Here is a 25,547-nt window from a genome sequence, read left to right as displayed (position 1 = left end):
TGCTTGGAACTCAGATGTAACATCAGGCAGCTCAGCACTTTATAATATAATTAAGAGTTCTATTCCTGCTTTTTTGGGGCCATGTGGTAGTAGCTACTTTTCATATATGTTTTTCTGACAAAAGCATATTAAGATTGAAGAGTATCCCACAATATTAGTCTGGCTTCCATGAATGCTAATAGAAGGAATTTCAGTGTGTATCGAGGAAAGACTGTGCCTTCATAAACATACATTGCTGTTATCATGAGGATCCGAAATTAAAATCAAAGAGATATTAATCCTATATATTCCTCATAGTGCTTTTAACAATTGTAATGGAAGACCAAGAGACAGTTTTGCAGCCATGTGTCTGAGGCCAGATTTGGATGCCACCTGTGGCAAGGTTTTAAAAAATGCAAACACTCCATACAGTGGACACACCTTTAATGAATGCATGTGAGAACAATAGGATTATTAATAATTAGAGATAACGATTTACTTAGCCACAATGCAACACTAACTCACCCCGCACCAAAACAATGTCAATGTTATACATCGGCTATTTATACATCTGTTAAAACACGAAATGCCTTTTTAGCGATTATCTTTCCAGTCAGCGTGGGTACTGCGTTTGAAGTACGTAAACCTGCCCTTTATTCAGCGTGAAGCATTTCCTCACAGACCATTGTCATTCAGGTGTGGTGATCTGACATTAGCACCTCGTTAAGATTCAGGTTATGTGCCTTTTGGGGAGGGTTGTTTTTTTTTTTTTTTCCCAGTTGCTGCAGGTGTTTTTCCTGATGCCCTGGTTGAAACAACAGAGGGTTTAAGAACTCCTGAGCACACCTTCAGGTAAGTTGCACAGGAAAATACAGTTCAGGGATCTGTTCAGGAGATCCTGCAGAAAGCTCTTCACTTTACTTTGGAAAGTAACACCCATTAACAGTTCAACACATAAATGCACCTTGTCCTTTTCTTCTTTGTTTCAAAGGAATGCTTTCCTACATTCCCGAGTCTCAAGCTTCAGACATACAAGGAAGATTTTTTTAAAAGAGCTCATTCATATGAAGCCCCTCCTCCTTAAAGGAGGATCTTCAAGGATCTTAGAGGATCTTCAGGGAACAGAAAAAAAGGTTGAGGAGATGATGCAAGCGAGCCTGGAAGACGTCTGAAGCACTGCAAAGGCAGCAGTGCATCCAAGAATGCAGTTTCAGGGTTCTCTGATGCAAGTTTTGCTGGACTCTCACTGACTCACAGTCACTCCAACATCAAAACAGACTGACAGAGAAACTTACTTTTAAGAATATGTTCCTGTTCTAAATGGGAATTACTGCATCAGGGGGAGACAAAGAAAAGTGGGGGGGAAAAAAAGGAAAAAAAAAACCCGAAATTAAAAAGAGGGAACTAAAAGAAAATCCCTAAAAGACACAAAAAACCCCATAAAAGTGCTTGCAGAGTAGGGCTTGAAAAATTCATGTCATAAATATCCACCACGTGTATCATCTGTGTTACCTCCCTTATCCTTGAATGCAACAAATGTCTTTCTCCTAGCTTGAACAAAGTTGCACCTGACACGTTTTTCTGTGTTTGGTCAGACATACTGTACTTTGAACACTGCAATTCTAAGGACAGTGTGTTGGATACAGTAAGATCTCACTTTATTACACATTGCAATGTTATGTAATTAAAACAGCAACATGTTTTGAAATACTTTATACCTTAATTTATGTAGGGTATATTACTTAACTTATGCAGACTAAGTATATTTTGAACTTTAAAGGCTTGGCAGTGAATATTGTCACTCCAATTTATAATTTAGTAAACTGTATATTAAAAAGCTGCCATTTGTCTTTGCAAAATAAAAGGCCTCAAAAAATGTTGCCAAAAGATTTTATTTAGGCTGGGAGGTATATCTCATTCAGAAACACCATGAAAACAAACAGATTAGGTTTGATAATTTTTATACATCAGATTGTTTTTTTTCAATGTAGATACAGATAAAGATGATACGGATCTAGAAAGAAGCATAAAATCTGAAATATCCCTTATTTACAGCTTTGGTGATGTGCAGTATATTATGGAAACTCTAGACAAATAGAGGGGACAATCTGCAAGAAGTGTTAAGCTATGAACCTCTTGATTTTGTATTTTAATTTCCAATTAACACTTGTAACAGGGGCTACACACACTGCCTGGTGTAGTAGCACACATTTCGAAATAACAAAGTTTTTCCTAAAAAAATTGTAACCTTGATGTTAAATGCAAAATCACAAAACCTCCAGTATTTGTTGGTGACATTTAAAAGTCATTATATTGCAGATCCTAAAATCAAGCTGAACACTACATACATTTGGAAACTAACCAGGTAAGATAAATATCTACTGACATTTTATATCCTGTTGACAACCATAGGATTTCTATAGTCAGGTTAAGCAACCTGACCATAATTCTCCAGAAAGGCAAAGAAATCTTTTCTGAAATAGGGTGCACTGACTTTTCGAAAGCAAAGTGATAATAAAAACAGGACAGTGGTTCAAACAAGCAAAATCATTTACTGGAGGTTTTCCATGAGATCAGCCATCTTTTTATCCGAAAATGAATGCAAGTGTTCACAAAAATGGAAATAAATGTTTTTAACCCATGGTTAGCCAGGTCTGTTAGCATAGAAAACACTTTACAAAATAACATCACGTGTTAATTTAAGTACATTTAAAAACAGCCACAATGCCAGAATTTCTGTTCTTTACTGACTGAAGTTTCAAGCCCCATTACCCTCTCCACCTCTTTCTCCATCTACAGGGGGTTGTGGCTTACAAAAACAGACAAGGAAATACCAAAGACAGCCTTTGTAAAGACCCAATTAGCAACTTATTCCCTCAAAGTGGAAAACATTAAAATAACGTTAGGCTTTGAAATCAAGGAACATTTTCTGTCCATTGACTAGAAGAAATGAGTTAGACACCCATGAACAGTAGAATCAGTATTTCTTTTCCTCTAGATTTCCTTGCGTGACAAAACATTTACACATGGGTCTGAAGGAGCCTGTCTATGTGGAAAAAAATTAAGTTGGGTTAACAGTAACGTATAGATCTAATTTTACATTATCCAAGTACAAAACTTTTTATTTTTTATTAAGTCCTCTAGGAAACAGAAGTCTTTGAAAGTAAAAAACCACAACTGGTTGCTTTAACATATTATAACAATAATATATTGTTATAATAGATCTAGAGGAGTACTCATCTTCTTAACAAAAGGAAAGTGCATGCTCATCATTTGTATACTGGTTCAGTAAAATATTCTGAACAGCCTTCTCTAAGAATGGTATTACCACCTGTTATACCTCACAATACACTTTGCAAGCATGCATTTTATTTTGTGAGAAAATGAGAATTCAGTGTTTCAGTATGTGACATACATCACATGAATATTAACCCTTATTACATTTGGACTTCTCATCCAGTCCTTATAAGCAAGCCTAAACTTAGTCACTGTACAAGAAACCTTGTAGAGTTAATCAGTTCTGCATTCTATACCACATGAACATATAAGCAATTGAAAACACAAACTATGATAACTTACTGACAGGTATAAAATACTTGGACAAAAAATCCCACAAAATCCCAACCACTGTAACCATGTATAATAAAATAAGTCAAAAGTAGTTAACTGAAACTGGTTTATTGGTAATAAAAGAAAATACAACAATTGATATTTAGAAGCTTAAAAAGAAACAGATCTCCATATGCTGGCTGTGTTTGATTAAATGAACTAGTTATTTCCAATATTCAGCTAATATTTTTAAGCTTTTGCCTTTTTTTGCCTGCTCCCCATCCTCCACTTAGCTGCACTGGATGGTCTCGAAATGATATCCGCTCTGTATGAGATGGACCCAAACATGATTTTTCTGGAGTAGAAATATTCTTTTCTAAACAACAAAACAGACATGAAATTAAAAACCAACTAACCAAAACTCCCTAAGTTTCACTGCACCATATTCTTTTCAAGACAATAATATTTCTAGGTCTAATTAGAAAGCACACAATTTTTATAGTTATGGATCACTCACCATTTAAAAGTAAGACAAGTAGTTTCACAAAGTAGTACTTTAAAAAAAGTAACTCCTTATCCAAAAAGACAGTAAAATTACTAAACAAAATTATCATATTTTTAGAACTGTCATTATCTGTCCATCTTAAACACTTACAGAGATACTCAATGTTTTTGACACAGAAACTCATCCTTCAAGTGGATGAAGAATAAGTACACAAGATATATTTAATTAACAAGTTTTTGTGGTTATGTTAGACCAAATAAAAGAGAGATTTCTTTTGTTTAAAGCTCAGGAATACTTAAATGCTGGATGGTGCCAAAGTTAAAAATTTAAGAACACGTGAAACAATCACTTTCATTGTCATACATATGGATGCTTGAGTAATTTAGACAATAGGTTCTAAAAAACTCTTCAGAAAATTATTTAAATAAAATAACCAGTAGGCATGACCAAAGGTATAATATTTATTTAAAATAAATGAACATTTTACACCTGATAATATCTTTCTTTGGCATGTGTAAGAAAGAAAACATCTGTGGAGGACAACCCAAACTTCAAAAGAGAGTGATATGATGTTCACAATACAGCAGTTCATGTCTGTGAGTATATATATATATATATTTCAGTATTTTTGATATTTTAATTTTTTAGTAGTGCTCAATAGAAAAATTAAATTTCTCACAATACATAGTGACAAAAAAGTAGAACATCATTCTATGTACCAATATATAAAACATAGCTAAAATTTCAAAGAGTAGGAGTTTGTTTTTTTCATGGATGCTTTCCTGCAGCCTTCTAGATCTAAATGTCAGGAGATTTTCCCAGCCTACTGTTCCCTTTTTTATGAGTTCTTAAATTATTGTAAATGTATCTTAATAAACAGTTCTCTCTTTTGGCAACCAAGAGCATTCAAGTATTTTAAACATTATCTCCATTCATCTTCTTATGGCTCTACAGATGTAGTAAATTGCTTTTTTTCTTAAAATATATAATTTATTCTAGATGTATCTCCTAAAGATTTAAAATTCTGATATTTTGCCTTTACAGCATTCCCAGTTTCCTTCCCTTTGGATTATTTTATTTAACACCTCAAATGGCAGCAGATTTCTATAGTACAGAAAAGCTTTTTTTAAAGAGCAAAGAAAATATTTAATCAAGCAGTAAACTTTCTGTTAATTATTTTGCCTGGAAACCATAGCATATTCACTGAAGACTGAAACCCTCAAATTAGTAAATTAAGTGGTTAGTTAATGAAACTTCAAAATAAATCTAACATGGTAATAACATTTTTTAAATTGCATGCCTTTAATTTCAAGAAATGTTTTATGAAATTGAAAACATTGTTAAACAACAAAAAATAATTATGACTGGAATTTTTTGTTAAAATAAAAACAAAAAGGAAATAGCTATTGCACAGTGGAAACCAAAACTGGGGCAAACTTAGCTTTTTCTGTGCACTCATCTTCAACATGGTATCCACAGTATAGGTAAACAAGACATACCAATTCTTTTGGTATATTTTGACAAAAAATATATTTTATTATATTTTTTTTAAAACAGAATAGAAACAAATACTAGAAAGAGCCCATTAATAATGAATTTGAAAAGTAGTCTAGTAGTGATAGAGTTTATATAGGAATACAGGAAGTCAACCTAATCCTAACTGCTTGATCTGGATAATTTCTGGACTAACAACCTCACTTGTTTATGAACATTTGTGCACTGCTAAATAGTATTTTCATTATGGATTTCAGTAATCTGAACATGGAGGGGTTTTGCCTCTCCACTTGTAATTATATACAATGCATTGGAAGGAATATATTGTCCTTACATGAGTATGAGATATGTATTATTGCTCCATCAAAAAATCCCAATGTTAATCCTGCTGTATGCAGGTTTAACACAGCACAGGCTGTCCCAAAGTCTGACAATCATGGGTCTCTTTTTTTTAAAATCTGCTCTCATTAGACTTCCTAGCATCTGCTTTAAAATTTGTCATACAATTGTGACCTAGACAATCTGACATGAAGCACAGACTAACTCTGTATTCTTTCTTTCCACCCTTTAGACAGTTCTCAGCACTAGTTAGCCAAAAAAAATAAAGCCATTGTAGAGAAAGATCAACTAATTTGGAATGAAATATCTACAGAGGGGTTTGCTGTAAATCCCTGTAAATCATTCCCTTAGTATGTCCCATCCTTCCATCTTTGAAATGACCATAATCATGTGTGCACTTCTGATAAATCACTCTTGATATCTACTGAATATCTACTAAGAGATGGGCATTATTATCAATGCTGCTGTTCCAGTTATCAGTGGTGGAGTGATGAAAGACAGAGCTGGCATGGAGTACCAAAAGACTATTCCCTGAAGAAGAGTTCCAAGGACTCTCAAGATAAATCACACCAGCATAATGCAGTTTGCTTACTCCTATTCAGACCACAGCTATTTCTCAGATGTTACACTAGTGGTTATTGTAACTGCTAGTGGCTAAATATTATTTATGATTGAAAAATTGTGTCCTAAAGCAAAGGTATAATGAAGGTATAAGTCAAATATGAGAAAGGGTTTTGCTGCTCTTTCTCCTAGAGTTTAATGCAAGACCAAACAGAAAGATTAATGAAAGATAAGAACAGAATCATAGATCCATGAAGGCTGGAAAGGATCTCTAAGATCATGGAGTCCAACCATTAACCCAGCACTGCCAAGTCCCTCACTAAACCATGTTTCTAAGCATCACATCCACACGTTTTTTGAAAATTTTCAGGGATGGTGATTCCACCACTTCTCTGGTCAGCCTGTTCTAACGCTTGACCACCTCTTTGGTGAAAAAAAAATTTCCTAATATCTAATCCAATAATGATAATCCAATAATGAATGGAATGCGTTGCAAATATGGGACTTACCTGACTGATCATACATATGCCCATGAATTACTACCCTTACTTTTATTTTAGTTCATGGCTTTTGCTATTCCACTGAAAATCTAGGTATGAGTATTTCACATGTGCTCAAGTAAGAGCAGCTTTGCACTTAAGTGAAAAGTGAGCATCTAGGTAGAATTTTGCCAGAAGTAAAAAAAATTGCACATAAACTAAAAAAAAACTCAAGTAAAGTTGACAGCAAAGTAGTAACTCAAAGTTACTAAAGATTTTCTGATTTTGATTTACTAATGGGCAAACTTTTTTTTTTCTTCAGAAGTTTTTAATAAAGACACCTCCATTAGGAAATGGTTAGAATTTTGTCAAGATCAAGGGAATGAGAGAAGACAAGAGAGTCTGGTAAGGGATGACAGTGGCACTTTGAATTGGTAGACTGAATCTGGAAAAAGTCCTTAAAGACAGTCTCGTTAAAAAAAGAAAGTCACAAACCAGAAAACAAACCTCACTTTCTGAAAACCCTCAAAACATATCAAAATGAATCCTTATTAAATTTTTTCTCCTATATTTATTGATTGGGGGTTTTATTGAGGGACCTTAAATATTTCTATTACAGCATTACTAATGATGTGAACAGTTTTAGAGCATGCTTGGATTTGCACTATCTCTATTTTCCCCTAAACTGCAACGTATTCTGACAATGAATGGTTTTGTTTGTGAGTTAATTAGAGAATATTAGCATGTGAGTGAATCACATTACTGCTATCATAATTGCTTAACTGGTAAAATAAAGGTGACCTATATGACAGAGTCATATTTTGCTATAAAGAGCCATATATTTCATTATTATGCATAAATCCACACCTTGGTATGTGCCTTTGTGATTTATGAGTAATTGTAAGCATAATCACCATACTTTTAGTTCATGTTATGTTTCTTCAGTTTATTTGTAGTGGGCCTTGCCCAAAGGCAACAACAGAAAGATTCACAGCATCTCAAGATACCAAATTTAGTATCTTCACTAAATAGAATTAGGTGTACATATTGAATGTAAACTAACATGTTTACTAAATGTAGATTGGAACAATTACATTGGGTCTACTATAAACAGGACAGATATTTTTGACAAAAACTATTATTATTATTATTATTACTATTATTTGTACTAGAATTAAATAGAACCTGGCAAGTATATTAAGTATAATTTAACAGGGTACATGGTTATTCTAATACCGACTGATGTGGGAAGAAATCTTAGCCAAGAAAAGCAATTTAATTTCTGCTAGACTAAAGCAGGCTTTGGAAGACAGGCTCTAACACTTATTTACTGTACATTCATTTACTTGTAACAGCTTAATATAAGAAGCTCCAGTACAGTCTGAGAGACATTCAGATGCCTGTATATAGCAAAAACCTATTTTGAGTATGTGCTGAAAGCTTGTCTTGGAATAATGTCACATGCTTCTATTTCCAAGCAGTCACTTTTTGGTTGTTTAATCTGTTTTCTGCTATCAATTTGTTCTGGTCTTTTTTTTGTTAAAGCCTGGGTCTTTTAACAAATGTCAAGGTTTACATATCCACTGTTTTGATAAGTAATGCAATATGTAAAATGCTTTGAATGAAATTCTTGGTGTCCAAGAAGAAAAGCTTTGTTAAAAGGGTTATGATAGAAATTTTATGATGCATGGTAGACGTCATAGGACATTTATCAATCCACCTAACATTGTATGTCTGGAGATATAATTTATTCCAAAGTCCTTACCATATTGTATTACTTAAAAGCAAATACAGCATAAGAAGGCATGGAGAAAAAAAAACCTCAACATTTTAATGAAAGTGACCAGAACGAATCCTCAGCAGCAAAGCATTTACATCAATTTTAGCTCTGGAAAGAAGGTAGGTTCAGCAGGTCTGTGAAAAAGGTAAATGCCACAGTATCAGAAAGGTTAACTTTTTAATGATGTTACTTATAGCTATCTTAAAGTTGGATTTTTTTTTTAGTTGCATTGCTTGCATAAAAATAGTTATTGTGCTGTAGTTTTACATTATATTTCTTAATTTTAAGATAGTATTTAAATAGCATTGACAAGTCTGGGGATCCATTTATATGAAATACTGCATGATATGTAAAGATATATCCTCTTTTTATATGGAGATTTGAAGAAAGACTATACTCATGATTTTTTTTAAAGTAAATGGTGAATTTTGTTTGTGAATCTTCATGACTTCATGCTAATAGGACTAGAGTCTGGTTTTAAAATTTTATAGAAACAATGAACTTAAATGTCTTTGTTAATCAAAGATTGATGCTCTTCTAACTAGATCATGCTGACAATTACATACTTGAATAATCTGAACTCTAAAATGTCACATGGAGTTGAAAGAAATAACAATGTAAAAGAATATATTACAAATTATTAATTTATTAATTAGTGTTCCACACAATTAAAATAAACATTATAAACATAGTGCTCCAAATACATTCCTGTAAAATATAACTCTTTTCAAACTACAAAAAAGACTTTCAGCACCACTGCTTATTAAAGCTCAATATTTATTTTATGTTTCAGCTCCTGATCTATTTCCCCAATTTTGACTATTTAGGATGAAATTGAGTGTCTGCCTGAAACTTTCTAAAAGGTTGGTCACTTCTAAGAGAAAATATGTAAAATATTTATGCTGTGCTTTGCAGAAAATCTACCAAACAACAGAGCCTTCCTTTTAGGATATGCCCATGCTTGGATCAAGTTTATATGAATTGAAGTGTTTCCAGGATCAGAGAAGGAGTTATTGATCTTTTGGGCTAGAGTCACTAAAATACCAGTCAGTATGGAAACATGCTTTACCATGATATTACATGGACCTAAGCAAGGCTGTTCCTAAAGAGAATGGTGCTAAGTCAGGGAACTTAAAAGCCTGCTCGTTTCATGCTGCCTGTGGCAGATGGAGAATAGCTACAGGAACCATGCAGAGGGTAACAATCAAAACTCCTACAGGAAGAAGACACAGAGAAGAGGCAAAGGGCTCCAATTAAAATCTGAGAGAGAAATGAGACTGACTCAGAATCAAGATGAGAGAGCTAAAGCTAACTTGGTAAATAATGCCCTGGCACAGGTGGCACAAGAGACTGGAATGACTTGACAAAGGGACTGACACAGAGCAGGGAGAAAAACATGGAGAAGAAGAAAACTGTGAATTGGCAAAGGGAAACTGTGTACAATAAAGAAGATGGATTATGGGGTTCTAGTTCTGGGTTAGGAACTAGATGGTTCCTAACTTTCAGAATTAACATAATTAAAAGAAGTAAAAATACAGGTAATAATAAGAAAGAACACAAAGAATAAGTACATTAAGAGACTGGACTTAAGATCTACCTAAACAGTACAGTAAACCAGTCCATACTTGGAGGAAGTCTTAACTAGAAGATGATTGAATATGAGGAATACTGTCAGGCATAATCTGGATTCAAAAAGAAACAGAGAGTGAGGGGAAAAAGTAATCAGACCAGGATCTGTAGAAACAAACAGAAGACTTGATGGCATATGTGAGAGAGAAGAGTGAATGGGAGAGGAAGCTTAGGCTGCAATAACTTGGAGGAGAGAAACAAGAACCATTCACAGTAAAAGAAAGGATTACAGAGCACAGCTGTGGACAAAACATCAATGAAAAAGAGACAAATTAGAAGGAAAAAGCAAGGAAAGAAAGAGTGCCTCGGAAAAGATCTTTTGACACATCTTTATCATCCAGTGCAACGATATTGTGAAGTAGCCAAACATAAATTACTGAGCCTTTCAGTGAACTGACTTGAGAAATATTTTTGAATCTCCTTAACAAACATCCCACAGCAAAGGAAACATGAAACTGTTATTATTTACTCAAACCATAGGACAGAAATCCTTATTGTTGATCTAATGGTTCCATGGTTCTAAGTGGATATCTAAATGAATGTCTCAAAATGGATTTATTTTTTTAAGCTAGTTTCTCTTCAAAAAAATCCACACTGAAGAACTCCCAAACCCCAGAAGAAGAGTATGAGGCTGGTAAAATTAAGCACTTAAAATTTAAATGGGCCTCTGTGTATCTGTTCTTGAATTATTTTCATAATTGGAAGCACAGATGATGAAATTACATGAGATCTTGTACTATTTTTTCTCCCTAGCCTGCTAAATTCAATGAAAGCAAGTTCTACATGCCTTTAAAATCTGCATTTAGGTAATTTTTTTAATATGCAACCTCAAAGTCAATTAAGCAGCATCTTTTAAGATGTGATTCTGTAGTCTGTTCAAAAAGATTAGGTATATGTTGATAGTCAACCAATACAGAGAAAAATGCACAAGAAAGAAACAGATATGCACAAGAAACCCCTTGGTAAATATGAGCAAATTCACAGAGAGCTTAAAAACGAGATGCTTGTTACACAGAGAGAGTTTACAAATCCTAAATGAAAGACAGCAGTCCTTGAACTGGAATATATAGACAATAGTGATGCTAAGAAGAAAGGAATAGGAAAGCAGGAAGTTTTTTATGTGAAGCTGTACCATACACTGCTTATAACAAAGTTGAAGGGTTTCTAAGAATTCTCATGAAAGAAAGGGAGGCAAAAACAATCAAGGTGGAGGTTCTGTCAAGAGCAAAAAGATTTTAGTAAGATTTAAAAAGGAAGTGAAATAAAAGCTACTGTGCTTTTTTCTGAGTTGGCAGACTTTTCACTGTAAGAAAGGCATAATTAAACTACATTAATTTATTTCCACTGACTAGCAGAATACAAAGTGTGAATTTACTGGAAAACTAGAATTGATAAATGTTTTTTAGTGGAGATATACATGGGTCCATTTTTTGAATTAAGCATAATAAAGGAATGACAAGGTTCAGGTTTAAAGTTATTTCATTTGTTTTCCTGGAAAACAGTTTTACTGATATCAGGGGCTTCTTGAAAAGCTCAAACTCAGGGAAGAGAAGTATTAAGAATTCTGGGCAGTATTTAAAATAAAAGTTAGAGGCACAGCTCTCATTGCATTTCACTTTCAAATTTTGGTCAGGAGATTGCAGTTCCCAAGGCAAATATAATGAAAATAAAGTTTAGACTTGCAGAGAAAAAAAACCCATAAAATTGTGATGACTATTAGACAATATAAAATATTTAGGAGACTTATCTATATGTCCAGCATTGCTTGGTCAGAAACAGATTAGGATGATAGAAGGCAGTTGATCATCATAGCCTACTCACAAACTGGATATTAGGATATGCAAAACCCCATACTTTCTAGCTAGGCACAGAAAATGCTTATCCTCTAATTCTTGCAAAATATTTCTATGCCCATGTTGCAACTTAATGCTGATACAGTGCTAGTGTTCAGGAAAGAATTAAGCCAAAAAATACAACTAGGAATTTACACCAATGCTTATGGAGTTAATTAAAATTATAAAGAGTGGTCAGACTCCCTGCCCCCCAACCAGCCCCACCCCAAAAGATAACCTCAAGAAATAGAAAAGAAAAAAAAAATTTACTAGGGAGCACAAAGCAATACCTATGAAGGAATATTACATTCCTTCTGGAACATAATAAAAGCATGTTCTTACATTGTAATGTAGTGGTCATTAACAGAAGCAAAGTCCTAAATTAGACAGATAACTACTTACTCCAGCTGAACAAAGGCTACTCTTTCTCTAGGTTATTCACTTTTTTATACATTTGGTCAATTTAATGAACAGTTAGCTTCCCCTTTGAACATGTAACAGGGAAGCAAATCAAATACTTTTACGTAAACAAATGCTTTCATTACCTGAGATATACTATGTTAAAAGCATTCCTTTTATTACCTAATTAATTTAGCTTTGTCAAGGAACAGAATTAAATTAGCTTAGAATTAATCTATCCCATCCAATTTTTTAGAAAAAATAGGAAATTTTGCTTTTAAAAAACTAAAAACGCTTTAATTCAGAATTCAAGACCTGCCTTTGGAAAAAAAGATCTATAGAAAGAACATAAAAGTTGGGGAGTTCACAAAATATTTCTTAAAATCTTGACTTAGCTTTTCTAAAATCCCCTGTGAATTAAAAGATAATAACTTTGAAGTGTAGTATATTTTATCTTAACAAAGACATGATAATTCATACATTTCCCTCTAAATAAAATACCTATAAAAGGTATTTTATTTTAGTATCACATGAATTTGAGCAGGATTTTTTAGTAAATATATTTAAGAATCCATTATTTTGTATTTCTAGACTTTACTTTTCAGCCTGAAAGATCTCAACAATTTATTGCTACAATTTCTTAATAACAAGTTATACATAAGGAACTTGTATGATACTCCCAAATAACTGCTCTTGATTCTTAACAATAATTGAATTATGAGGAACAGGCACAACTATGCATGTTGGAAAGTGAAGTCTGTAATATTTTATTAGTAAAGCTTGTCAAATCCTTGAGGTTGAGATCTTCTGAAAAAATGATAACAGAACTTAATTTAAAATTTATTGAAATGACAGCACCTCTAAGGTCACAGCATGTTTATAATACTCTAATACAACTGCAGGTTAACTCCAAGGGAACACACCTACTAAATCACTGAAACAGTTCTTAGGCATCTTCATTTAATATTTCAGAAGGAAAAACCAAGAGGGACTATAGAACAAGAAAGCATTCTATAATAAATACATTCTCAGCAAAGGCAAATTCATCATGTTTTTAGATTAAAGATATCATGGGGCTAATGATTTATTCTGGTCATTGAAAAGCAGCAGTGTTTGGCAAAGAGAAATAATGTAATAAATGAGTTTCTATACTGCATCTGAACTGTAAAAAGGTGACAGTAATGTTTGGTTTTATAGATCATAAGTGACACAACTGAAGGTATCATCACTGTCTAATTTCTAAAATCCAGGGTGATAATATTTATAAAGACACATGTGCAGAGACATATTTAAAAGGACATAAGACCTAAACTTTTTTTCCTTAGCTCCTGGACGACTGAAATAAGAATGAATATGTAGGTGTGGTGTAGTAGATGTATTTTTTGAAAGTATGCCTATATTAGCAGATATTATAAACTCTCTGTCTCTCCACCCCTGCTCCCTCACATTTATGACTTTGCCAGTTGGTTGTTCCTTCCTGCTCCTTTCCTAATCTCTCCTTCTGGAAGGTATAATGCAATGGCACTTTTTTATTTTCCAGAGAAAAACCTGTTCCCAAGATCCACACAGGCAAGTTCTACATGTTGAAAGAGTTCATATTAATTTATTTTTGGATGGAGTTACAATATAGGTTACAGTCTAAACAACAGTTAAAAGAATAATTAAAAGAAGTAAAAATATTTTTATATTATACACTAATATGAATGAAGTGTAGACTATTTAACTCGATTATTCAAGATATGGACACATTCTATTCTGGATACATGAATACAATGATAATTTTGTCATTGACATCAGTAGTTTAGAGTTATCTCCTCTAAATTCAGGATCTTAGCAGTCAGGAATCTCATCTAATTTAAATGGTGTGGCTTCATCACTAGCCAATGGTGAGAAACAAGAAAACTAAAGACACAATTTGTTCTTTCTAAGATGACAGGCACAAAGACAGAATTATGGGGTTTTTTCCATTGGTACAATTAACTTAGACTATGATGATAAATTTTATGTAATCTAATTTTAGGAATGGAGAACAAATGAATAAGCACAAACATATTGAGTCACTATATTTTTTGCTTGTGGTGAAGTAATGTAAATAAATCTTCATTCTAAAGCCTTTACAAAGTATGTCAGAAAAATAAAGATTTTAAGTATTTTTACATGTTTTTCTTGAATACTAATTCTTTTTTATTGAAAGTAGAAATTCAGCATATATGAAAACAATCAAAAAGTAAACTCATCAATTTATATATATAAATTATATTAAATACCTGATTACTATTTTGACAACATTTCAAGAAATTCCACTACTTAAAAAATTTTAGGAATTTTGATAAGTTATTTAATACAGCTTAAATTTTCTGTAATGTGCTTTTGGGGGTTTATGTTTTTATTTATTTGAAAAAAACATTGTACACAAATAGAAAAATAGAGTATGTCATATAATCAGAAATATATTAACAGTTCTTCAGTTATATTATACAAAATAAGACATGAAACTTAAAATTCTATAATTTTATGACATTCAAGAATTTTTTTTTCTATTTATAGATTCTTTTGTTACCTTCTATGGTATTAGAGTGGTAAAAACCTAAGGCTTTAAAAGGCTCCTCTAATACTGAGCTATAATAAGTTCAGTGGGATCATAAACTACTGCATGAGTGGTAATCAACAGGACAGAAATCTGTGCCTTGATTTGTGATATGTGTTCTGGTTCTCAGGTAACAAAACATGCATTTTTCAAAGCTTTTTTGGAAATAAAATAAGAGGAATATGAAAAACAAATCTTTTTCATACTTAAGGGAAAAGAAAATCTTCTCAGGACTCAGCCATGAGAAGGCCCACAACACATCACAGGGAACTTCCCATTGAAATCACAAGAGGAAAGTCTATTGACACTACCATTTTTAAACTGAACTGTAGTAAATGTATGAAAAGGCTTTAGATACAAAAGAAACAGAAAGATCAGCAGTGTGTGTTATTAAGGATTCCAAGCATGCTCAGTTCTACCTAGCATTTTAAAGTGATCTTTAATACTGATATTGAAAAGAACCATAACTTACTTGAGGATCTTGCTGAGTGTCTGTGTGGCGGCTTATTTTTTTCTCTGTTCTCAGTCAAAGCACTTCCACTGGCTATGGAAACAAGGTCTAAATCCATGTCTTCTCTGCTTACAGAGCTTGCCTGGAAGCAGTGGGAGAGAATGTACACAATCATGAAACAAAATATAACATTTTCTGAATGTAGCTCACATTACTCCAAATAAACAAACAGGGTCTGTCAAACAACCTTCTTCAAAATGATACCACAATCCTTTTTTGTTGCCTAGGCTGAACAAATGCACTATGTCAAAGCATTTTTGTAAATAAGAGCCGATCTTAAAATTGTGGTTTGTGATCTGAGTCAATGCAACAACAAAAGAAAACATTTTAGTACAGTAATTTTGAAGAAAATCAATCTCGCAGAGGGCTGATGAAACCTTAAACAGCTTAAGATCATTTACTGACCAGTCTATAATTTAAGCTATAGTTGAATGTCAGAGATGTCATATTGGATTATTTCCTGCAATATTTATGCTTTATCCAGGACACGTATCACTTCAATCAGTCATGGGCCCAGTAAGTAATTTAATCTTTAAGGGTTTTGCTAATTAACCATAACCATCAGACAGCATTTTAATTATACTTTAGGCAAGAGTATTATATTAATTATAAACTTCTGACATCCAGTGGTGGTATGTTTTGACATGTGGCATGTTACCTGCACAAAAATATGACAAAAGAAAAATGAAAATTTTGTTTCATTTTAGCAATGCTGTTTTAGGAACATGTAGGGCAAAGTTTAAAAAGCGACCTGGAAGATACCATCCACTGCAAACTGCAGACTTTTATTTTTGCAGAAACAACTTCACATTTACTGAAGAATTAAATGAAAAGCTATTCAGCCACAAAAGCAGCCTCTAACAATAGTAAGATACTGAGGGCCAGTAACAATGATGGGGAAAAATCAGACACTGCTGATGAGCAGTCTACAAAATTCCCAGCATTCCTGAGTAGGTCAACTGGAAGTACTGAACATAAGGATTTACTTCTCTAGACTTTGGACCTTCAGAAGTGAAGTCCAGAAAAGCAGATTCAGTTGTTCCTCTCTCTGGGCTGAAGAGCTAGGTGTCCTTCAGAACTCGGTGTCTAACTGGGTATTTCTTGTTTAACAACAAATTCCAAAGCAAACTACAGGAAAGGAAAAGGCTCTGCTAGTGGCAATGTCACGAAACTTTTAGTAGCAAGACTGCTCAAGCAGGTATTGAGAGACTGGGTCTCAACTCTTTCCTCAGGGGCACAAAGCCCACAGCTCCCTTTTTCTCAGGAAAGTGCTGTTACTGTGAAGTTGCAGGCCATTCTGGAGGAGACGATTTCCAGACTTCCTGTTCAAACTACCTCACTGTACCAAAAGCAGCACTGCACCAATGCAGACAGGCTTTGTAGTCCAGTCTAACTTAGAGAACTCAGATGAAATGGAGACCTGTTTCATTTCCTTGTCTTTACTCAGTCACTGTTTAATGTAAAATTCATTAAAAAGTCCATGCATTTGCAAACCAAAACCTCCAAAGATACAGAGATTTTACACTCTTCCTTAGTGATCGCATTCTCTTTGTGTCTGCACAGAAAGTTTATCCCTTGTTTTCTGATGCTTACCTTTTATATGTTTAATGAAGAGGAATTTAAAGTTTTGTTTTGCACAGCTAGTCTTTGTTATTGCTGTTAACATCAGTATTTTATTTTCTTTTCCATGGCAGTGCCAAGAAACTTTGAAAAATAAATGTTTTATCCTACCAATTGTTTCTGTTTTATTGACCTTGATATTTACAGTTGCTTTAAGCTTGTGAGAGCTTCCTACATTCAAAATCTTTAAACTGAAAGCTTTTAATCTTTCATTAGTAGAAATAATGCAATGATTGTGATGCTCAGAGAGATTCAAACCAATGGAAGTGATCATTCTTGTTTCTATCTAACCTGTTTCAACACACAACAAAAGTCTTTTTAATGTCCCAGTTCCCAAAGACTTGTGGCCATGAGGCCACAAATTTTATACAGCTAGCCTTTCCATGGTATTCTCCCTACCATCACAGAAATGAAGACTTTATCATCTTGTAAACAACAATATTCAGGATTACATGCTAGATTTTACTAGGGCTATCTTGATCTCTGATGTAAAATATTTGTTATTTTATTTCAAATACATGTAAGTGTTTTCACCCAACTGCAGTCAGACTAATAGTTAAAGTTGTAATAATCACTGGAGCGAATTTAATTTGGCTTTTTAAAGAAGCTGACTGAAAGTCCTCTGAAGCTAATTCAAATATTCCCTTTTTTGTTTTTGATTTAGAAACAGAATTTGGAAGAAATTTAAGATACTGGCACAGTTTTTTGCAGACTGTAGTATTAGACTTCCATCTGTAGTGATAACCATAGTTAGCTCTTCAGAGTTTCTGCCATTTTTTTTTTACCACTAACCTTTCTTATTAATTAATTGAAAATTAATATCAGTCAGGAGAAGTCTTTGCCTTGAACACAGCTTGGCATCTGTATATTTGTCTATTTCTAGGTAAAATTATCAAGAAGTTCTGTCACCTTCAGAGATAAAAGGTGCTTTTGAATTCAAGTTATATATAAATGAATGGAGATACTGATCAAGAGTGAAGGGGTTAACCCTGTAGGTAACTTAAACTTCATACAAGAAGAATCAGGAAGTCTATCCAACTGGCTATTCCACAAAATCATGTTAATTTAAAATAATTTAAACTGTAAGTCAGCATGCCTTCCTAAGCACTTCAATGGTATTACTAGGGAGAAAAATAATCAAAATTACCAAGATTAACATAATAAAGTTACTACAAAGCAATAACCCCCAGCAAGAAGACTTTATTGTTTATATGCAACCACTGAAATTCAATTTCTTATCCATGAAAAAGAAAGTCTTAAATTACTGGAATGTCCACAAATATAATTTAGAAAACTTTATATGAAACTTTCAGAATGCAGGTTCATGGAACACAAAAAAAGCAGGGATTGTCTAGCACATCTGAAAACTTCATGATCGATCATATGGCATAGGGATAAACTACTGGAAATGCCCAGGAATGCTTTCCTCTTCTAATGCTTCCTCTCTCTCTCTTTGCTTTTAATATATTTTTTCCATTTTCTTTCAGTTTACAAGAACTTTTTTTTTGAAAATGATTGGAGCTGTTAACTTGATTTTTATCATGATTTCATAGCTTTTAAGTAAGCTACTGTGCCAAAGCAGTAGGAGCATGTTCACATTTCAACCTTTAAGAGAGAACTCATATAAATTTTAAAACCAAAATTCTCCAGCCATCTGTGTGTCCAAACCACATCATTATTTCACTGCCTGTATAGTACTGCTTTCTGCATTAGAGATATATTTTATTCCATTTTCTATTTTTTGAACCCTCTATTGCATTTTTCTCTGCATTTCATTCATGTGGAACAGCCATGTTATTATGTGGCACAGGCTGTGACAATTCCATAACTTTGCCAGTTATGTGGACACACCACATAATACTATTGTGGGATTGCAGCAGTGTTTTGTGGACAGAACCACTTAGAGTAAATAACATACAATCTACCTATGTGCACATATGCTTACCAATAATTACATAATATGTAATTTAGATAACATTATTAAATTATGATTTGCTTAAATTACTGTTTTAGACTCCGCCTATCAAACCCTGCAACAGTCGGTCGGTTCATGATTTCAGCCCTTTAAATTTAGAAGAACCGAAAAATTGGACACATTTGCCAGAGAAAAATATTTCACAAAATCTGTCTTAAAGGAAACAGTAATAGCAACATGTAAGGCTTAAAATCATTATTTTCAGAGGTGAATTTTAAGAGAGTTTATGGAATCATTTCCAAAACATGCAAATTGCATAGGTTGTGAAGCTAAAGAAGGAAGAGGCTAAATAGGGGCAAGATTGATAAGGGAACAAAATGAGGCATATAATAACACATAATCTAACTGTAAATACTTTTTATGCAATATTTTACATCATTTATATGAGTATAAAATACTAATTCTGCTTAGCTTCTAAAATTTTGCCCCATTTTTTACTCTGCACAAACTTTCATCAATAATATTGCTAAAATGGCATTAAAATGTAAAGCCTATATATATAGAAATAGAGTGAGTATGCATTGGCCTGGAGGCATCACAACTGTTTGCTATTAAAGGAACTTTTGGGTACTTCTGACACAGTCTCTCAATTTTGTAAATCTTCAAATTGTTAAATTGCTCATATTTCCCCTCCTGCCATCTTACATGACTACCTGTTTCAGAAAATCCAATTTTTAAAAATGCTGCAAAAAGAGTGAATCATGAAAAGAGCACAGGACATTTTGAGATCTAAAGAAATATAAAAAAAAGAAATTGTAGGAATAAGTCTGACTTCATTGAATGTTTTCAATAATGTCAGCATATTAATATACAATTCCAACTTACTGTAGTTCAATAAATGAAATTGAAAGCATATTAGAATGACTTAGGTATGTTATATACAGTATTTGAGAATATTTAAGTTGTTTAATTTACAAGCACATACATTTTCTATTTAATCTTTTTCAACTTTTTTTGAAAATGCAGATTTAGAAGCTTTAAAAAACACACAGTAGCATTTGATGTCTTAAACTCAGTGTCAGATCATGAAGCTGGAACCCAAAGCACCTACATGGGGTTTTGTGCTAAAATATTTTCTTCTGATCTCCACCAGAAGGTCCATCAGATCTCGACTGCCAAACAGAGATAACACTACTGAATTATATTAATCAAAAAATTCTCCTTTTTTTACACCAGGTGCAGATTGGAAATACTTGAAAATTTTGCAAAATCCCACAAAGAAACAAATTCTTACCACAAGCTGTACTTGTCTGTTGTCACATATCGCAGGATCTAACTCAGGCAAAAAACGACAGCTGGGAAAAATGTAGAATAGAAATTTCAGGAACTCTTACTGTACTGGGCTCACTAAAATACCTGCACAGATCCTTTCCAGGAAACAATCCTGCTAAATTATTTTAAATAATTCCGTGATTATAATGTATCAGGGAAATTAATTTTTACTGATAAAGTATCAGAGCAATTACTATTAATTTTTTGTACTTGATTTAAAAAATAATAAACAATTGTTTATTCAAAGGATAGAATATTAAGTTAAACTATTCTAACCAGTGTGACTTTTTGTATGTGTTGACATAAATTATAGAAAAGCCAGTTTTCATATTACTTTTTGTAAGAATAAAATTGTTTTCAGCTGAATAAATAGATGAGCTGTTCCAAATTGTCTACCAATGAAGTTTGAATGGACATCAGTTGAACTTCTGGCACATTAAAAAGTTATATCATGATCCTTAAAAAAGTCAGGACAAGTACTAGGGTAGAGCATACACCTGCAGAGGTAGCACAAGAATATTTAGGAAAATTGTTTTATAAATTTCTGTGTCTTCTTACTTTCAATCATTATTACCTGTTATATTCCAGTGTTTTCATACAATTTAAAAGTAATGGAAATGATCTTAAACAAACACTTAGAGTATTTCTCCAATATGGATCATGACTAAAAGATAAATATTTCTGCAAAGCCAGATAAGTATTTCCTAAGGAGCATGATTTCCATATAGTTTCTACAATCACTGACACAAGCAGGATACATGGCATATTTTTCTGCAGAGGACAGAAAAATTTGCAGCCCATTTAATTATAAATACATTTTTAATGAAAATAATGATAAAATTTATATACTAAACCCATTGCTTGCCTACTGACACCTTGTTTGGTTTTCTTAGAGATGCTTGGCATTGTGTCTACTAATGACTTCATTAAGATAACTAATGCCTTATATTGAATTTATGACCAAAATACACTTCCTATGTCTTCATGTTAGTTTAGGCAATATGAACCTTTCCCTTAATGCTATTGACATTTTACCTGTTTAATAACCAAAACTGAACACAGAAGGAACATGTTTACAACATTTTAGTACAGTGTAGTAGAAAGATGCAAATGGTGGGTTTATGCTTTGAAGACAAAATATAAATACACACTCTTTAGCTAAAAAAAGTATTTTTTTACTTTCTTAATCAAATCTAACAATGCAGCTAATGTTACAGTTGATTTAATTACATAAAACCATAATATATATCAATGGCATTATAAAATAAATGATGAATAAGCTCTTTTTCCTACACTCTTTTCAGCCTAAATCCCACTGCATTGCTGAAGTAAATCTAAGTAGTTATTTATGAAAAGATTCTAAACATTTTATAATTTCAATTTCAATGTGGAAGAAGTATCTATACAGCTCTAAAGGGTGCCATATTTGGGACCTGGAAATATACTGTACTGTCTGCTAGCTGCAAAGTCATATTTGTTTTAGAACCATTAACTTAGGTTTCACTTTACAAGACAAATTTAAAATAAAAAAAATCTAATTTAAAGGCGATGACCTCACCCCTTCGTATTTCTGGAACTGGCTCCTTCATAATCCAAAAGCTGCTCATGAAGCCATTGGTATGTGAAGTCTTTTCTCTGTAATTTCTCATCTAAAGTAGCATCCAGCTGAGAAATTTTTTTACCTGGGGAGGAAGAGAGATACTCCTGTCTTTCACCATTATTTTAAAATACATTTTATTTAAGATTTCCTAGATAAACTTAGAACCTCTGGCTTCTTGGAAAAGAAAAAAGGAAATTACTTCATTTTCATGCAGAGTTCAACTATTTAAAATCTCTTCAGCTATATTTAAGAAATACTTTCATATTAGTTTTAATTTTATGGTTTGTTTTCTCTTTTGGGATGTGATATCAGCCTTCTGAATAAATTTATTTTCTTGGGAAATAAATCTATCCTTTGTTATGAAATTCATATAGAAGTATATATTATACATAAACTGCTTGTTCACAGCTGCCATGAATGTTGCTTATTGTGCTACCTCCATAATTAAAGTATGCAATCATTTATACTTACAATTCTACTTAGCAATCCATAAGATTAAAAAAACAAATCACCATTATATGCTAGAGTCGACACATGGCAATCTTATTACTCTTATCTGTCTTTTACTAATGTGATCTATTAAGATGTTTAAGACATTTTAATGACAATTTCTGATTTGGATCCCAAAACAATTGCATCTATGATATTATTTTTCAGAAATTACTACCAACTTTTGGATCACAAAAGACATCTAAAGATAGAAAATAAAACCGTGACATTACGGGAAAAACAAAAAGATGTACAGTTCTGGAGATCCTTCAGTTTTTGGACCATTCTGCTGAATAACAGACATAGAAAGGAGGATCAGGAAGAGGCTGCCAGAATTGGAAGAGCGCACAGAGGAGCCATCACTGTTGCAGGGCAAAATTCATGGATTAGAATAATTATTTTCTATCCTCATACATAAACTTTATAGGTTAAATCTTTTTAGCACCTTCAACTCAGGGCTTTCATGAGACATTTGAAAACTTTTTTCCTTTTTTATTTGGTACAAACATTTGGTTTTTTTCCTCTTTGATGTCATTTCAGATAACACTGAATTATCATCCCTGCTGCTAATTATTCCTTTTGTTTTTCTTTCAAAGATTCTTCTTTGCTCACTGATAGGTGAATATGGCAGCTACTGGAAGGTTTTAGCAGGAACACTTGAACCAGCAAAGACCCATTAACACCAAGACCATTTGCTCACTGTGGATTATTTAACCTCCAGTAACTCCAAAGGAATGGCAGGGGTGGGGACGGAGACATCAGAAGTGTCATATTTTTCATTCATGTTTTGACATGATAAACAGAAGTTATAGGATATTCACCAATTCACCTTTCAAGGGACTGGGTACATTACATGTAGTATTATTAAAGTTTAAATTAAAATTTAAGATTTATAATTTACTTTGCATACCCTGCAAAGTATGCAGGTTTTGCCTCATTGGCATTTTACCTAGCTTTGCCGTGAGCTCACTGCTTTCAAATTTCAGCTCTAAGTTAAAGTATCAAAGCTGCTTATTTCATAGTCTGAGATACAAATGTTTTCTGTTTATTTGTCTTAGTATGGGGAGTCTCTATTCAAACCAAATCCATTCCTTAGGCTGAATGTATTCAAGGCAAAGTCCTGGTCCAGAATATAAAGTTATACATGTCTTGCTAGTCACTCACAGAATAGAACTTAGGCAGAAGAATCTATCCTTAGTTGATGCAAAGAACTCCCATTTACCACCTGAGAAAGACAGAAAATTAAAATCTTGGATGGACAGTCACTATATCTATGGAAATGAGCATGTGAGGGCTGACCAAAAAAGTCAAGCAGTGAATTACTTAATCAGTGCCAAATATTAAAAGACTGATAATTACACTGTTCATCAGCTTCCTTTATTAAAGTGGGAACTATTTATTTTTTTTCTAAATTTATGATATTGCCTTCCTACTTCAGGAGCACAGTTATCTAAGCTTTCCATTTTGAAAATTTATAGGTTCCAAGTCCACTGGTATCCTTATAGCTCTTCATTTGAAGACAGATGCTGATTTATAACAAGAGTAAGACACATTTTGAGTGACCTCTTAGGAGCACTTCATCTGGAGATTAAACCTTCCACATTTGCTCTCCAATGAGGAATAATCTCTGAAGAAAACATATTTAATTTTTTCTTATCTGTATTTACAGAAAAGTTGGCCCAGTGTTGCTATCTTCCTAAGGATAAAGATGTCTTGCAATTAAAATTATTTGTATTATTTGTGCATTCACTAAATTGTTTTTATCTTTTTCTCTATTAAAAGGGAAATCAATGTAGGGGATAAACCAGTATTAGAAGCTCATGTCTGAGTCTGTGTGCCAGCAATGGTTGAAAGAAGATGGACATACAATAAGCTATAATAAAGCTTACAAAAAACATAAATACTTCTAACTTGGTAATTTATTTTCCAAAATTATTTTAAATAATTTTCCTTAGTTGCAGTTTCAGGTTAATTATGTTTGAAACACAACAGTTTTTATTTAATAGACTTTTATTTTAATTTACTTTTATTTTTTCATGTTGATTATTGAAACATAACCGAAACAAAAATGCCATCAAGGCAAAAGTACAAACAAGAGTTTTCTTCCTTAAAATTATATATGCTATTAGACAGAATATTCTTGCTTGTATTAGTGTTAATAGCTTTTTTTTCTCAAATGGGCAAATGATCTTGAATAATTTGTTCATAATCTTGCAGAAATGTATTCTATTTTCTTTCATATCCTTGCTTGTTAAAAGTAATATCTAGCTTTTAAATTCTTACCAAAAACCAAATCTATGTTATGAATTAAAACACTGCATTATCACTTTTCTATTCCCCTTATCAACATCATGTGGAGCAGTATCATTAACATGCATTTGCTCTGTAGCTTTCCTAAATTAGGGCTATGTGTTTTTTAAAACCTGGACCTGATTTTGCAGAAGCATTAACACTCATAGAAGTTCCAAAGAGCTTTAAGCTTTCTGCATCTTTGAAATGGATCAGACCCATAATCTTTAATTGTTATATGCAGACAACTCTAAGACTATCAAAGAAAATAGAAATACATCAAAGAAGGCATCAAACCCCAAATTAATTTCAGAAGTATTTAAAGTATCATACCCTCATTAGATTATCGCTCTAAGACTTCAATCTTTTTGACCTTTTTCTTTTTTTTTTTTACATGACACACATGTTAATAATTTAAATTGGAATTGTCTTACACTTGGCATTAATACAGTAATGATTTTTAGGTGTTGGCAAATAATCATCCACACAGATACTGTGCACTTAGGCCAGATACAATGCAGCAGTCAGGGCCACCTACTGGCAATTTCCTACAAAATCTGAGCATCTAAATAGGGAGAGCTTAGAAAAGCCCTGGCACCTGAAATACCTTTGGAACTGCAAATTACAGGAAAGCAACAAATTCTTTTCTGGGTCACCA

The 25,547-nt window shown here is 33.0% G+C and overlaps 1 protein-coding gene across 1 annotated transcript in view; it reads right to left on the bottom strand.

The window, feature by feature from the left end:
• Nucleotides 1-3,612: 3,612 nt before the first annotated feature.
• LRRIQ1 (leucine rich repeats and IQ motif containing 1) overlaps nucleotides 3,613-25,547 on the bottom strand; it is a 101,267-nt gene continuing 79,332 nt past the window's right edge. The window contains exons 24-27 of the mRNA XM_050970114.1: nucleotides 22,070-22,176; nucleotides 20,474-20,534; nucleotides 15,606-15,726; nucleotides 3,613-3,904 (exon numbers count right to left, since the gene is read on the bottom strand). Of these exons, the coding sequence (XP_050826071.1) occupies nucleotides 3,765-3,904; nucleotides 15,606-15,726; nucleotides 20,474-20,534; nucleotides 22,070-22,176 (429 nt within the window). The 3' untranslated portion in view covers nucleotides 3,613-3,764. The remainder of the gene's footprint in view (nucleotides 3,905-15,605; nucleotides 15,727-20,473; nucleotides 20,535-22,069; nucleotides 22,177-25,547) is intronic.

Source organism: Serinus canaria, chromosome 1A (genome assembly GCF_022539315.1).
Source record: "Serinus canaria isolate serCan28SL12 chromosome 1A, serCan2020, whole genome shotgun sequence".
NCBI classification, from domain to species: domain Eukaryota; kingdom Metazoa; phylum Chordata; class Aves; order Passeriformes; family Fringillidae; genus Serinus; species Serinus canaria.
The sequence above is the reverse complement of the archived record's forward strand: the minus strand, read 5'-3'. Positions and strand labels throughout refer to the sequence as shown.